Below are 16,853 nucleotides of genomic sequence, written 5' to 3'. Positions count from 1 at the left end.
TATTGCACAAAACAACTGTGCCAGAATATTTTGAGAGCACCAAATTTTCAGCCACTAAAGATGATACATGGAGCTCCTCTCACCTCAGGGATTCTCACACATTTAAGTCTACAGAGATTTTTCTGAAGCCTTGTGCAATTTCATGCTGGAGAGCAACATCTGCAACAGCTCTCAGAGCCATGAGACCACAGTGGTTACCACAGAGTGCAGGAGCAGCATCAGAGACAGCAGCTGGAACTTCCAAGTGGTCCTTTACAAGTACAGCATTTCTGCAGTAAAATGAAGTTTATTAAGTGCTTGACAGTAAGAGATCTGATCTTTCAGCTAAGTGGAAAAGCTGATTTCATGGTCTAAGTCCTGCTTGTCAATAATAGTGAACAAAAAGTGACAACTTCATTTTCCCTTAAGCAGTCATTCTGCTCCATACCCAGCTTTCAGCTTTCTCTGTAAGGGTGGTCAGGCACTGGGAAAGGCTGCACAGGGTGGAATCATCACCGCTGGAAGTTTTCAAAAAATGCGTGGATGTGGCACTTAGGGACACTGTTTAGCCATGAACGTGGCAGTCCTGGGTTAACAGTTGGACTTGATGATCTTAGAGGTCTTTTCCAACCTTAAAATTCTATGATTCCATGATCTCAAGCCTCATTTGCCATAAACATTACTTAATAAGGAAACTGCTTTATGTATTCAGATCAACATGGGATTTTTTCAGTCTCCTTCAAAATTATTAAGTGAAAGATCAGAGTTCAGCTAAAGCAGCATCAAAATCCCACCAAAAGAAAACACCTCACACCAGTCAAGATAAACCATTCCAACTTAGTCTAATGCTGAAAAAATACAGTGTTGGAGGCAACTAGACCAGCCTTGAAAGGAAGGGTGGGGAGTGGGCCATAAAAAAGGAAGGAAGTCTACTAACAAACACTTGGTTGGAAAAGGAGGCTCCTGAACCTCTTCCCTACTCTCCCTTTAGCATTTTTCCTAGAGTTATCAAATAACATCAGCTCCCTGGCATAGTATCCTGACTATATCATGTGGCATACACTTGCAAGAATGCAATTTGAAGGGGATAAAACAGGAATTTAAATGAGGAATTTCTAGGGGAGTCAGGAAGAGCAGTGAAAACAGTCAGTGCAGCCTGATAATTACCAGAACAGGTCCCTGTTTTTTACTGAAATGGAACATCAGGGCTGTATTTCCAACACTTCACCACTACAGACAGGAGGTAAAATGGAAAGGGAATGCTTTAAATAGCAGTTGTTCGGTATTGCTGAATTGTCAGTGTCAGATACCCCAAAGTGACAACTAGACATTTCTATCAAACAGGCAGCAAACTCTGGTCACCTGGCATCTCTCCCAAATCATGGATTGGCTGGAGGAGCCTGCTAAAAGGACAGCACTGAGGAAGAGAGCAGCCAGTGCAAGGCAGTAAAATGAGCAGAACTTCTGAATTGCACGGGGACAGCAAAGTGATCCCAGAAGTCAGTGTATTTTCCTCAAAGATTGAAAAAATTTAATAATAAACACATGAAAAGCCCTGGCAAGGCTTTTGTGGCATGTAAGTTAACTGCCAACTACCTAATAAGAGATTCCATACAGATTTAATATGTATCTGTGTGCTGATTCCTCTCTAACTCTTCATAAATTTAGCCTCAGCAAACTATGGGAGCAGATACATTCCAGAAACATATAATTAGTCTGCTCTGATTTCAGTAGTTCAGCACCTATCCCCTCCAGCTGAATATGCAGCCACAGGATATCCAGACAGGCACTACATTCTTTGCTGTTGTTTGTTTCTCTAAACACTACCAGAGTGCCAAAAAAAGGAAAGAAAAAAAGAATCCAGCCTAAATAATCTTAAAAAATGTTTTTAAGGATCCTTTTAAAAGACACAGTTTTAGTTATCTATATTACACCTAATTCTTGAGACCCTGACAAATGAAAATGAAAAATAAAATTAAGCCACATCACAATATTCCTTAAAACTACAGAGTTAAGAGGTAACCAGATTATTCTGTAACATAGTATTTGTTTACCTTTATGTTGCTTCAGTAGCAAAGACAGACCACTGTATTTCCATGAAGCAGAACAAAATGGAAACTTGTTTCACTCTCTTGTTAACATTCAAATTCTTTACCGTGTCAGATTCTGCTTCTAAGTGTTCCTCCTCTTTTTTGTTATTTCTGAACCAAGTTATTGTACCTGTGTTTCCATATAAATTGCTCTGAGTAATATATGTTGAGTTTTCAGAGACCATTTGGTCAGATTTTAATCACCTCTCCTGGGAGCTGACACCAACTTCCAGCAGCAGGTCATACAATGCAGATTAGAATAACAAAAGGCATGCTGCTGTGATTCAAAAAAAAATAAAAAAGAAAAACAATACAAGTCTGTCTCTATCAAGCTTAAGAGTGATGTTTTGGGACTTCTTTGATGTCTCCTAGAAAGAGCCTTCCTTTTTTTTGTATTAAAGCATAAATTCAATCACTTCTGATTTTTCCCTCTCTAAAACAGAGAATGTGCCACTGAAAAGATTTTATTCCACATTCCATGTTTCATTTTGTCTTTCATGTGTTACTTCATCGCCCAAGATAGAAAGCTTGTATTTCTCAAAATTGCATTGAACTAAAATTTGCATTTATACAATGATGCATTTTTTCCTCTTTTGAAATAAAAGAAATAGATTTCATTTTTTCCCATATAAAGGTGGTTTGGGTTTAGTTTGGAAATTTTTATCCCCCATTCAAATTCTTTGTTTAAAGGTAAACTAGAAAAATGTCATGAAACTTATAGAAAAACACTGTTCTAAAAACAAAATGGAATTTCTCCTCCAGATTAGCAGTCTTAGGTTATCTGTCAGTGTACTACAGATAAATTATATATTTCTCCCTTACAATTCACTATTCTTTATTATAGCATTCCCACTACAAATCCCAAGCAGCTTAAGATTTGTCATATTTTATTTGACCTCTTCAGTAAAAGGCAACCCACTGCATAATGACTTTTACACTATTCTCCAAAATGAACAGTTCCACATGTATAAATGCTAGCAGGAATCAACATCTCCTGTTTCCTTCTCCGACCTTCAACAACCCTACACTCTGCAGAAAAATAAACCAACACTTTTACTAATTTATAAGCACCATGCAGACACAGGCAGTCTAGAGAGAAACCTCTTTAGCAGTTGCAAAGGAAAAAAAAAAATAACATGAGAAAGATTCCACAAAGAAAGAAAGAGACCAAAAGAAAAACAAAAAGGAAGAGGTGTGGAATTTAAAATATTCCCAATACTCACTGAAAGCAGCCACTGCAAGAGCCAGTGTGACAATAATGGAGACCCAGGAAACCCACAATGCCTTCTTTCTGTAGCTTTGAGCTTCATGAGGTTTTAGCCTTGTACTGCTTTCTAGTAAACCTGATAAGCAATAAGCAAAGAATGTATGAACAATGCATTGCTCCTCTTAAAAACACAGCTGTGTTAGTTCAGCCCTAGAACACACATTTACATTCTATATTACACACAGAAGCAATACAGAATCAAATCCTGCTCACATTATTAAGGTTAAGTGAATGAGGCCACCAGAAACATGTGAGTAAGCAAGAAGGGCACACACAATCTGTTTCGACAGAAAGACCCACACATCAATCCCTTAAAAAGAGCACTGCATTCCAGTTATGGAAATTCACAAATCAATATGATTTCCACCTGTACCTCTGCACAAGATATGGCTCAGTCCTATACTCCCTCAGATCAAAACTTGTTTCAGAACTTGAGGATCCTGGGGCTAATTAACATGGGAGAAAAACTCCTGCTCACCAGTCCCTGTGGAACGGCCTCTCAAGGCCCAGGGATTCCCAGCACATACTGATCATCAAAGCACAAGTGGGCATGCCCCAGAATCAAAGCTGTCACAGCTGAAAAAGCCTCCTGAAGCACCTTGTCCTTCACTTGGGGTAAGAACACATTCCCATCTAGAACTAACTGAAGAACCAATTCTGTCCTTGCTGCAATCAGTGCAGAAGGCTGTTGAACACAAGGGAATGCTATTGCTTTTTCTCTTTTTTGATGCTTTCAGTCTGTGGAAGTCTTTAGTCCACTGATCTTACATCACAGAGAATGCAGGTTAAGCATAAATTAACATTCTTTGGTTTTTATTCTCTCAGTCTGAGTCTAAAGCCACTTTTAAAATGCATTCAGAATTTTACATATTTGCATTCTGTATATCCCATTCTGATTAGCTTTTGCTTAATACATTCATCTAATTCAAAACATACATTCTTTCTCAGCATTATGTTTCAGCTCAAATCTGCTTAACTGGAGAGAAAACCTGATGGCTTTAAATTTCTTAATGAGTTACTCCAGAAGATGTGGGTGGTTCCTCTCAGATGATGAGCACTTTTCAGAGAGATTTGCCTGCACTGAATGCGTTGAACTGAGACACTGGTTTAACAGCACGACTTTCAGTAGCTATCTAAGGTCTCAGACAAAGGGTGGAGAACAGGGGCCGTGTCAGACTCAGCATCAGATTAAAACATAAGAGTTGAAGCTGTTACTGTCCTCACCTTCCTCAGTTTTCTGTCTGGTGGCTATTGCCACTTTCAAGGCAGGGACATCTGATGTGGTTCTCAGTGTACCCCTGAATCCACACCATGTTTAACCAAGTTTATTAACATTTACAGATATTAATTTCAGCTGACTGTAATATACTGGCTGAAAACTGCAATGGTTTTGGAATCAATTCAGAACTGAATCAGACATCTCTGCCTTGGGGGCAGCAATATGTCAGCAGAGGGGCAGGCATCTGGGTGGGGGGTCAAATTTGAGCCATCAGATTTTATTCTGCCACTTGGAGTCTGTTAAAATTACTGGTTGTAATCCTAGCATAATGGTGGGATACATACTGTCTTGGAAAATTCTTTATGCTTTTTACACCTCAGTTCCAATAAAGCATGGAGAGTTTCTTTATGGGAGTTCAGAAAGTCAGTCCAAGAATTTCATGCTTGTACTGTATTTTTAGAAAATTTAAAACATTATCACACTTTGTGCTACACACTCCCCCCTTTATGAATGGAAAAGAATACACAAACTTGCATGGACCACTTCCTATACTGATATTATGTCTATTTCTTATTACCTGCATTCTTTGTCTGTCTAACACAAGTAAACTGATAGATAACAACTCCAAAAGCTTTGAGTCTTTTACTGATAGTGTTGCACAGCCATTTCTCACATGCCTGCTTTCATTTGTGTGAAGATTTTTTTTTTCCCCACAAATATTTGGCCTATCTTCTCCTACTATATATAATGATGTACAGTTTAATTGCTGTCTGCCATGAGGTAATTCAACAACACATCTTGAAACATAGGAGGGATTCCTACTAATCTAACCATAAAGAAAATACATCTTCTCACATTTTGTGTATTCCCCCCTCCCCAAACCAAGGATTTCAAATTATGGTCCAAATCTTTTTGGAACATAAAGCAAAGGTTTTTTCAGCCAATTTTGACTCTCAATATTTCAAATCTCAAATGAACACAGATCAGAATGACAGATATCCTCACCTGTTTCTTTCTTTTAAGACATCCTTTAATTCATGGCTGCAGCCTATATTACCTGGAAAGTCCAACATCCATAGTTGATACTAACAAATCAAACAATACCCTAATTAAACTGAGGAATGAATAATAAGCCCCAGAGCTAGTGCAGCACTCCTGATTACTATACACATGTCAAGCACATGTCCAGTATGACAGAGACTGCAGTCTTTATAAAACTCAACCACTTCTGTCGTGTGTGTGTGTGTGTGTGTGTGTGTGTGTGTGTGTATGTGTGTGTCTCTGTCTCTCAAAATGGCTGGCATATTCTGGCTGTCAGCGATGTGATCCCTTCCTTCCTGAAATAATTCAAATACATTTTCTGTGTTTAAAATTTTCACCCCCGAGAAAGATCATATAATTCTTATGAGTGTCCTGAGGCCAGCACAGAAAGATACAAACTCATTCACAAGACTACCAAGCCCACAGAATAAAAATTATTTAGAGGCAACAGCAGCTCATTAATTTACACACAAGAACAAAATTCACAAGGTAAACTTCCATATTTCTTCACTGACCATAAGAAAGCAAGCATCCACAGGAGGATGAAAGTTAATCTTTCAGTATGACCTGCATGCTACAAAAATAAAAAGCTAGCATCTACAAATGAAATTCCTCCGCCCTGAAATTAACATACTGAGTAATTTTATTGCCAATAATTTATTTAACACATGGATATCCTTAAGGTATAGAAAAGATGATGAACTGATTAAATTCACTTGATTTTTAATTTATCTTTCAGCATCTTCACATATTAACAGATTTCCTTCCCGTAAAAAATCAGAAGGAGAAAAAAACCTGCCTAACAGTGGCAGAACACAAGCTTGGCATATTTGTGAAGTGATTCTAGGATATTCTTTACCATATGCTGACTTACCAGAAGTACTTTTCTATTTGGCTAAGAGATCATTTTAAAATGTCAAGTTAAAAATTGTGGAAGAGATAAGGCTAATAAAAAACCTGTTCACCTAAGGATGTTAATTTAAGGGTCCCATCCACAGAATTATCACCGATTTTGGATCTGGCTCTTAAAGAGCAAATATCTAGTTCCAAAATTTAGGATTAGTATTTATTTTTAGCAAACATGGAAGCATCATCTCTATAACTGGATCTGGTATGATTCATTGGAAAGGATTGTAGGAAAAAGTACAATCTAAAAGGACAGACTGTTAACATTTTCAACAGGGACAACCTGCAAAAAGCATACCAGATTTCCCTCTACAATGATTGTGAATTATCCTGGTATACTTGGAATCAGTAACTACAGGAAAGGCTAAAGGAAAGGTACTGCAAGGGTCATAGAAAAAGCATGGAGGCAAGGCAGAAAATTAAATCAGCAGCTTTAGTTTCATCTCCCTCATAGAAAGAGATAGGTTAGATACAACAGACACGATCTTTATGGAATTACCCTTAATGCCAAAAGGGACAGCTTTCACCTTTGCCTCTGTCATACTGGGCACTAATTAAAATTTTCTCTAACCAAACTTCCATGTTCGAAGCATAATCAAAATTCCTCACTCATTTAAAGAGAGCTGAAGGGTCAGATTGCTCTCAGGCAGGCACAATGTCTGTCCTCAGCCACTGGCAGTGACAGTGAGGGTATCCCTTGAGTAAGGGCTGTTCCCAGCCCCGACATGACTGGAAGCTGTCAGAAGGTGGTGAATGCTCTTCCCCCTGGCTCCTCTACTTTGTTCCCCCTGGCTCCTTTACTTTGTTCCCCCTGGCTCCTCTACTTTGTTCCCCCTGGCTCCTTTACTTTGTTCCCCCTGGCTCCTCTACTTTGTGTCTACGATTTGTGAGCAGGCACAGGCTTCGGGAAGCTGGGCAAAGAACAGGACATAGAGGGGGTTACGTGTGAAGGGGCTATGGATGAAGACTGAGAACACAAAAGGGACTCCTGGATGCTGAAAGCAAAATGGAAAAGGAAGAAAAAGGCAACAGAGAGAGAGGCTAAGGGAAGCCAGCAGAATAAATTAAAAGATGGAGACAAATTGGGTGGAAGAGGAGCCTGGAGGCGTTGTGGAGGACAGGGCAGTGGGGAGGGTTAAAATGGCAGCTGCCTTTGTGGGCGGCAGGTGAGTGAGCCCTGACAGATGTCCGAAATGGATGTGCTTCGCACTAAAGCGTAACGCGGTTTGGAAGCAGGCAGCTTTCCGTCCCTGCTCAGGTATTTAAGTAAATAACGAAAAGCAAGTTGTGTGAAGTGCACAGCTCGGTGGGGGAAGGGACGCAAGGTGCGACACAAGTGCCCCGACTTCAACCCCCAGCCCGGCTGGGGCGGACCCCCCAGAAACGCCCCGTTGTGCCCCTGCTCGGGGGGCAGCTGCGACCACCCCGCCGGCTTGGGCACCTCAGCGGCCTCCCGAGGAAAAAAGGCCCGGCCCTCCCGGGAGCCCCGGGAGCGCCGCCGCCGCCCGCGCCCCTCGCCCGGGCGCTGCCTGTGGAGCCATGTGCCGCCGGCAGCCGCTCCGCCGCCAGGCAGGCAAGTTCTCTGGCGAGGTGGGAGCAGCCACGAATAGAGTTTATAAAAATACTTCAAAGCTGTCGCGGAGCGCTCGCACGGGAGCTAAAACGGGGCAGAGCTTCGAGGGCGGCGCCGGGGGGATGTTAAGCGGCTGCCGGCGGCGGGATGAGGGGTGGGCGAGCTGGGCTGGAGGGGGCAGTTCGGGGGGCAAGAACCGGTGTGCGGCTGCCAGGGCTGAAGGGAAGGGGGCGGGCAGGGCTGCTGCGGCGGCATGGGGAGGGTACGGGTCCAGGAGAGCGAGCGAGAGGATGCTGCGGGGAGGGTGTCGAAGGAGCCGTCGGGGTGGGTATCAGGCGCCTCGGGACGCGGGGGAGGTGGTGGGGCTCGCCACAGCGCAGGGCAGCGTGCAGGAAGGCGGGTGACGGACGGACGGACGGACGGACGGGCGCTCACCTCTGTCCTCCAGCCCCTCGCTGAACTGCCCGCTCTCCCCGATCCGCAGCTGCTCCTGCTGCTGCTCCCGGGGGGCACCCGGCGGGTTGGCCCCGGGGGGCTGCACGATGGCGGGGTCCGGAGTGGTGTCCAGGGGGGCAGCGGACGGCTCCATTTCTTGCGGGGCGGCGGGAAGCGGCCGGCGGCTGTGGCAGGGAAGCGAGGAGCGAGCGGAGCATCCAGCCCGGGTGCGAGCCCGGGGAGAGGAGGAGACTCCGTCTCAGAGCATCAGGGAGACGAGGACGGGCAGCGAGCAAACTCCGGCTGCTCCGCGCCAGGCGCTGCCCGCGGCCGCCTCATCACTGCCCGCGGCGGAGAGGGGCAGGTGGGAGCGCGGTGCCGCCTCCCGGCGCTGCCCGTCCCCTCCCCGCCCCGCCGAGCCCCGCCGGCGGCGGGAGCGGCTCAGGAAGCGGGAGCCTCCTCAGCCTCCCCTCGCCATGGCGGGCTCTGCCTCCTCCTCCTCCTCCTCCTCCTGCTGCTGCTGCTCCCGCAGCCGAGCCTCAGGGGGAAGAGCTGTCCAGGGACTGCGCGGAGCCGGAGCCCTCCCGCCGCTCCCGAGGGCTGCGGGTGCCGGCCCTGCGCAGCGAGGCCCCGTCCGCCTCGCCTCCCCTCACACAGGTAAAGGCACAGCTCCCCTTGCCTGGGGATTTGCTCATTCTCCCTCTGCCTTTGCCCTCTTTCGGGATCAGAGCAGAATCGCCTCACACAGGCGCCTCTTAGACCCCGCAGCACTGACGTTCTGTCACACTCAGAGTTGCCTTAGAACTGCCCTCGAACATGCAGCAGTCTCCTGCTGAAACATGGGGTTAGACTTGCTGGCTTCAGAGCTGTCCTCAGATTGCTCACCTGCCTTTCCTAGGATGCAGAAGAACATAGGGGAAAAACGAAAATCTCGGGAGCTCAGAAATGGTTTTTTAAATGTAAAATTTTACAGATAAATCTGTGCCAGGGCTGCTTACTTCTTCTGTGCTGGTTTCTAATGACTAGATGGAGAGGTGCAAATAAACAAAGCATTCTTTGTGCGAGCACAGTCTCCTAGTTGCATGCTTACTAGCATGCAGATATGTTTTGAAGCTGCAGCATGTTTTGACTTGAAAAATTTATCCAGGAAAATATCAAAAGACAATTAAAGATTGCAGCTCTGGTCCTTTGGTGGTACATAAGAATACAATCCCCATTTTAGTTGTATGAAGATCAGATTGCCTTTCTCCTTTGAGAAATTTGTGAATTTGGGGAGTATAGAAAGGCCAGCAGGAAATTAATATTTATGCCAACATGGGAACATGATTTTATGAACTGTCAGAATCTTGTTTATGTCAGCCTTACAAAAAAGTTTTGTAGCAGTTTAGTAACACCTGTCTAAAAATGGTCAGTGCAATATTATTACCAAAATGTCTTAATTTTAAGAAATGCCTCTTAAAACTGTATACTAATCTTCAAAATCTTTCCGTCTGAATTTTAAATCATTAATTATTTGAAGAAGTATAAGTAAAATATAAGTAAATGTTGAGTGACATAAAATACTGGTTTAGAAACTGATTGGCATTTTGGCAATCTTATGGAATGGAGATGGCTGTTTTAATGTGAGAGATTGGTGTTTTTACCTAATCTTATGATTTCTTCCTGTATAGTATACCATACCTACTGTATGAAATATTTTTGAAGTCTTCATGCCTCTCACCTAAATTTCACCTTCACCCCTAGCTATCCTACCCTGCTTTGTGATCCCAGAGCTCTTCCTCTTCTAGTTGGATCAGCATTAATATAAGCAATGCCAAAATTACTTGCTTTTTTTCTTTTTTCCTCATGAAATGGATAGTAAATTACAACATGCCTATTTGATGTTAATGTCAAAAGAGTATTGCTCTCATGTGCATAAGTTAACACAAGCGAGTTTTTTTGAGGGAACTGTTATTTTGAGGTTTGGGCTGAGTTGGGAGGGGTTGCAAACCAGTAATTGCATTAAAAATTGATTTTTTTTCTTTAAGGGCTCTTTATCAAGCTCTGGTTACATAGAACCTGCAAAATGCTACAGCAGATGGATGTATGCACATGAGAGGTAAATGAAAAGTAGAAAAACCTCACCTTTTGTTGCTTGCCATAAAAATAGATTGTGATGTGTCTCTTTCACTTAAAATGTGTCTGTAAAGTGAGAATCCTTAAATGAGTAGAACCAGTTTTGTAACCTGATCAGAGAGAAGGAATGGGGACCTCTTCGGGACCTCGCAGGGACACAGAAACCTCTGGTGACACCATCCCCTGCAGAGTGCAGCCAGGACAAACCACGAAGAGTCCCTTGAAATTGCTGCAACAGATACAATGCTCCCTAATGCAGTTATTGCAGGATCCCTCCTCTTTTATGGAGATCAATCCATATCTGATCCATTCTTGTAAGAACTTCCTTATTCCTTGATAAATGAGAAACTGACCAGTGACTCTCCTTGAACACTACCTCCTTTCTCTTAGTATCTCTGAGCTATTTTGATATTCTTAGAACTTCCAGAAATCAAACCAAGAGGAAAGTGCCTGGAGATTCCTAATTCCATTTCTTTAAAAGGAGGTCAAAGGGGTAGGTTTCCAAATGATTTAGAGAAAAATAGGAACTAAGAACACCAAAGCACAAGTTTTAAACTTTAATGGGTTTCTTTCTCTTTTTTTCAGTTGTCCTCAATTGCTGTTCTTACATAAAACTGTGTCTGGCAGGGACTGGAGCTATCTCTAATTGTATAATTGCTATAGTATTCAGGCTATAGCAAAGAATATGAGGCCTGCAAAGAGTATTATAGTTTCTTTTAAATGACTCTCTTCAGTGCTTTCAAACACAGCATTAGAAGGGTCATACACTGCATTTAGCAAATACAAATCCAAAACATTAAGCAGATCCACAATGAAGGGCCTTTCAGATCACACCATTGTCTATACAAACTGGCTACTAAGAAGCAGAAAGACTGTCATATCATAGCTGCTGGAAGCTGCTTTCCAGAATTGCCTCTTCTCATTACATTCACACAAAGTGTATTCAATTGGATAAAGATGTAGGGCTATATTTTTAAAGGCATGGATCCTGTTTTCCAGCCCTGTTGGACTTCTTGTGTATGAAACCATTGGCAAAGTTAATGAAGATAAAAAGCCTCACTCTAATAGCTACATTAATACATTATTTTATTTCTTGGTCCCCAAAACCTCCCTTTGTTGGATGGGAATAATGGAAAGACAAAATCAATTTTTTTAAAAAAGGCATGTCTCGGGATTCAGTCTAACTAGACTGACACCATCCTCTCCTCATCCTCTGTAAATTAATACACATTTGCAGAACTTTGTTCCCAGCTGGAGCTGCCTGTAATTTTCCTAACATTTTGACTTCCAGAGAAAGGAGATTTTAGATGAGATGGAAGCCTCGTGCACCACAGCAAACAGCAACAACGCAAAGAACTTCTTCTTTATCTGTATTGTCTGTGGTCTGCTTTTGTTGTCGTTCTTTTATCTCCTTCCTTCCTTCCTTCCTTCCTTCCTTCCTTCCTTCCTTCCTTCCTTCCTTCCTTCCTTCCTTCCTTCCTTCCTTCCTTCCTTCCTTCCTTCCTTCCTTCCTTCCTTCCTTCCTTCCTTCCTTCCTTCCTTCCTTCCTTCCTTCCTTCCTTCCTTCCTTCCTTCCTTCCTTCCTTCCTTCCTTCCTTCCTTCCTTCCTTCCTTCCTTCCTTCCTTCCTTCCTTCCTTCCTTCCTTCCTTCCTTCCTTCCTTCCTTCCTTCCTTCCTTCCTTCCTTCCTTCCTTCCTTCTTCCCTCCCTCCTTTCCCTACCTCCTTTCCCTCCCTTCTCTCCTTCCCTCCTTCGTCCCTCCCTCCTATAAATGAATATATCAATCAGATTTGAATTTCTGGTTTTCCTTTTCTTTTTAGCACTACTAACTGGAACGTTTTCAGTTGAATTAGCAGAACACAATGGTGCACTCAAAGGCTCCTGAGAAGGAATTTTGCTTGGTTTCATTGATGTTAACTTGTCCATGTTCCATATTGACCAACATCTTAAGTGCAGCACTTAAATTAAGAGCATTCTTGCAGATTTGGAAAGAGCTGGTCAGCTGACCTGGTGATTACTTTATTACACTTAAAGGCATAAGAGCAAGATAATCCCATACACCATTTTGTTTGCTGGATTGCATTTCATACATATACTAAACACAAAACTGCCTTTTTTTGGCAGCAAAATACAGTTTGTCAGTGGCATTGTATTGCAGTATCAGGAAGTGCAAGTGTCAGCCAGGATGGTTTATTAGTTTGGTCTATCAGACACTTCATGGCTGAGAGTCAAAAGAAAATTCTCACTTCTTACTTGATCAATATGCCTTTCATGGCCCTACAGCAGGAGCAGTGCTGCAGGGACACATCTCAAACAAAACTAAGAACCAATCCAGTTCTAAAGGTGCCCATCAGTCCCATAAAGGTCATCACTATAGCTCATCTTCAGTGTCACTGTTGTAGGACCAAAGTCTGAAACTGAGTTATCCTGACACTCCAAAAGGCAGCACCTTCCGTCAGTGTTTGTGGTGCTTAAAATGCTCTGCAAGTTTGCACTACAGCTCCCTATTCATGTCTGTCTGTGTGTGATAAGATACTTGAGATCATTTAGACATGTCTTTCTCTAATGATTAGATTAAATATGTCTGTTTAGTGATGAAAACCTCTAGATTCTGTATTTCCCTTTTTTCCCCCAAATATTATCACTTCTTTTAATAGTCCCTCAACCATCCTGTGTGACATTGGCTGCCATAGTGTTCTTTTCTCCTACAGTTTTCATCTACAAACAAGTTAGGCTACGCACTTTTTAGGAGTTTTTTAACTCTTTGTTTGTTTCTTTGCTAGTTTATTGGGTGGCATGCAGGCAGAGACAGATACAGATCTTGCTCTTGTTCTGTAGCTCACCTGTAGCCCCACAGCATGTTCAGTGGTCAATAGGATGAGAACACCAGGTTCTTTTAACCTGGTCTAGATACCTTTCAGCCTAGTATTAGTCACCTTGTTTTTTTTTAATTTAGAACAAAAAACAATGTTGATGTTGGTACACAACACTACACGAATTTTTAAACCACTGAGCTTGCTTAAATTATTATCCTATGTATGTCAGTGATTTAGTGTTTTTCTCTTGCACTGGGTTAAATAGAGTTTAAATTGAAATTATCTCTTTTCTTGGCATTTTTAGACTGAATATTAACTTGGGTCAAAAGTAATCAGAATGTTATTTTGGCAAAAGAATATGAGAATTCAGTACCTTTTCCTTCAGGCTGTGAAGAGTGCCCATAATACGATTCCCAGAGAATACAGCATGCACTGACCTTGGTAAGTAATTGATGACACCTCACATAAGCACCTACCCTTTCCCTACACAATGGTGTTGCAGGATCATATTTGCAAAAAATGCCACAGCCAGCACGAGCCACAAGCGCTGATAGATTGCATTGTGGCAACAAAGGAGGAATAAAAGCAGAGGCTGCAGAATATGTCATCTGAAAATGAGCAGAAAATCTTAGAAAAGATTCTTTACAGTGAGCATTTTCCAACTATTTTAAGAGCCATTCTTAATTCAAGATAAAACTGCTGTGTAAATACGAGAAACCATAAAAACTAATCTGATTATTTTGATCAGAGAAATATTTTGCAGGACTAAATGTGTCTATTCCAAAAAATGTTGTTTCTTTATACCACTGCAGACCTCGCATTTCCAGGTTTTGTGTAACTGAATAAAACTGGCTTATTTGACAGTGGTTTTACTTCATTGTTAATATTCACAAGTATTGAAGAGAAATGGAAGGGAAAATTCATTTTCAAGATGTAACAACCTGTTACTTAAGTCATAACCTTCCTCTTTTTTTACTTTTTTCCTGCTTTCCATACTACGTAGAGAGATCTTATTTCTAGTGAGACTCCAACCATATCCAACTGGATGATGTGACTTTAAGCACCTGATATTTCATTTTTGCATCAAAAAAAAAAGAAAAAAAGAAAGCTGGGAAATTCCTAGGAAGCAAAATAATATAATTTTGTAATAAACTTATGCAATTGCTTATAATTACTTGATAATTCCCATCCTAAAGCATCTTAACAACCAGACATTTCCAATGTATTTGCATAACTTCAGGTTTTGTCACATTCATTTTAAAATTTTTTACACAATTTTCCATTAATTCATATGATTAAACGTGAGGTAAGTGAACTACAGAAATCACAAAACATTCTTTTTATCATATATAGATGGAGTCACTCTTCCTCTTGCTAAGTCCATTCCTCCTGATGCACATGTCCACCGAGCCCTTTTCCCACCATGCCAGACCCAGGTTTTGTTAAAAAAGGCCGCATGAAAAGGTAGATACACATTTGCTTCATACTCAGATTCCCCTCATGCGCACATGAAATATTTATAGTTTATAAATTTTATCCTGTGCATTTAAAAAATGAAAAAAATTAAGAGTGGTAATCCCTACTTTGAAGGTAAGGACCTGTATCAGAAAAGACAGAAAAAGTAAAAACAGGTTTTATGGGGAATAGTGCCCAGCTCACATCTTTTCTCACTATTTAAGCTCTAATTTGTGATTGTTTGGTATGTTATTCCTTGTGTCATGAGCAACACAATTTATTTTTCTTGCTTTATTTTCATCTTTATCAAAAGACCCTGTGTGAGTGTTTGAGGGAATTACCTTTCTACTTCTCTATAGCAATAATACTTAGATTGCTTCTTCTTTGCTCTTGAGTAAGTACTCCACAGCTCACTTTTGCTGTGAGTTGTTTGATAAACTCTATGAGATGATAATATTTGTGTGTATTATTGAAGAGTATTTTATCCTTTTCTGATGCCAAATGAATTGTTGCTGGGGATCTGCACATTCCCACCTGAGTATTTAGCAAGGATAACTATAGAGGGTTCTTGGAAAAAGCCTGATAGCCACTGCCAAAATGAGTATTTTGTAAAACATGTTCTTCATAGCCAGGAAACCATACACATTTCTGTGTGTGCCAGTTTTGGGGGGCTTTTTGACACCTTCTCAAGCAGATGTTTGACACTTTAAATCAAACTCTGCTAGGTCTTGATAAACATAAAATTTCTAATACCTAGAGGAATCTGTTACCCACTTAATGTTTTTTGCCTGCTTGATTTTGTTACTGGTTGCTTTTTTTTTTCCTGGAGGAAATAAAATTAGTTTCCTGAGTCCTGACACATAATTTGGGTTTGAATACTTCATTTTAATGAAGGGACATGCTGTAGTAAAATAATTATATTCTCTAGATACTAATTTTTTGGAAGAGGCAGAAATATTGTCAATAACATACAGGGGAGTGATAATAGATTCCTGCATTCTTTATTTTCATGGTATATTGATTGTTTCTCATCCTCCTAAAGAGTGAAGCACATAATTCATGTTATACTCCTTGTAAGAAGAAATGGGGGCCATTTTTTATTGGAATTCAACCCCAAAAGTTTGAACCCAAAAGCCAGGCCCTTCTCTGCATGCAACAGTAGGAAAAGCAATGGATCTCTATTTGGTCTTGCATGGAGAAATACACTGTGAATATTGACCTTTGTCTATCCATAGTGAACACTGTCAGACCTGGATTTATGGAGGATGGATAAGGTAGTTGGTTAATAACCCCAGTAAAACATTCATGTTATATTAGCAGTGATAGAGTTGTGCAATGGCTGTTAGCATGTGCCAGTTTTACAAGAGAGAGGAGAATCTTTAGGAAATTGAAGAACTTTTCTCTGTAGATGAACAGTGTTAAATCCACCCCACCTACAAATGCCTTCTTAAACAACCAGTAAAATTAAAATTTAAATGCAATTGAAGTTTGAAGCTCAAAATGTCAGTGAAATTTTGAACCTCTGCTGCAATAAAATTGTCCTGTAACCAAAAAGAAAGATGACAATGTCAGTCATGTAATTTGATCAGACTATGATAAAAGTCAATTTCTGTCTCTTTCAGATTCTGTCTAAAGCTTTTGATGATGCCTAAAAGTTACAAGGGACAGGCAGTCACAGAGTAATGCAGGCAGCTCCCTCTCCATCATCAAGACCACTGATACTTTTGGTATTGGGGTGCAGGGATGCCTTAATAGCCACAGAAGTTTCACTTAATTTTCACATGCTTCTATTAGAAAATGGGTATTTTATGAGGTTGTATTTTACTGACAGAATTGATGTAGTTTATTTTTTCCTCTATCCACTGACTAGCACAGCTGATACTGGGCTATACAAATCTATATATTTAGGCAGAGGCAATATCTGTAAATAGAAATAATAAGTTTCATTAAACCAGCTG

General features: G+C 41.3%; 2 protein-coding genes across 5 annotated transcripts in view; one reads left to right on the top strand and one right to left on the bottom strand.

The window, feature by feature from the left end:
- TMEM163 (transmembrane protein 163) overlaps nt 1–8,997 on the bottom strand; it is an 87,924-nt gene extending 78,927 nt beyond the window's left edge. Inside the window, exons 1-2 of one of the 2 annotated variants that reach the window (XM_068195213.1) lie at nt 8,511–8,997; nt 3,293–3,412 (exon numbers count right to left, since the gene is read on the bottom strand). In XM_068195213.1, coding sequence (XP_068051314.1) covers nt 3,293–3,412; nt 8,511–8,664 — 274 coding nt within the window. In that variant the 5' untranslated portion in view covers nt 8,665–8,997. The remainder of the gene's footprint in view (nt 1–3,292; nt 3,413–8,510) is intronic. The other variant, XM_068195214.1, reaches the window with a different exon arrangement.
- Nucleotides 8,998–9,114: 117 nt separating this feature from the next.
- ACMSD (aminocarboxymuconate semialdehyde decarboxylase) overlaps nt 9,115–16,853 on the top strand; it is a 39,080-nt gene continuing 31,341 nt past the window's right edge. The window contains exons 1-3 of one of the 3 annotated variants that reach the window (XM_068195206.1): nt 9,115–9,167; nt 10,538–10,608; nt 13,826–13,881. Coding sequence is in view for 1 of the 3 variants with exons in the window: in XM_068195208.1 (XP_068051309.1) it covers nt 10,596–10,608 (13 nt within the window). In the remaining 2 variants the exon portion in view is untranslated. Of the gene's footprint in view, nt 9,168–10,536; nt 10,609–13,825; nt 13,882–16,853 lie in introns of those variants that run through there. The other 2 variants (XM_068195207.1, XM_068195208.1) reach the window with 2 other exon arrangements.

The sequence above is a fragment of the Anomalospiza imberbis genome, chromosome 7 (genome assembly GCF_031753505.1).
Source record: "Anomalospiza imberbis isolate Cuckoo-Finch-1a 21T00152 chromosome 7, ASM3175350v1, whole genome shotgun sequence".
Lineage (NCBI taxonomy): Eukaryota > Metazoa > Chordata > Aves > Passeriformes > Viduidae > Anomalospiza > Anomalospiza imberbis.
This window is presented reverse-complemented; position numbering and strand designations above follow the sequence as displayed.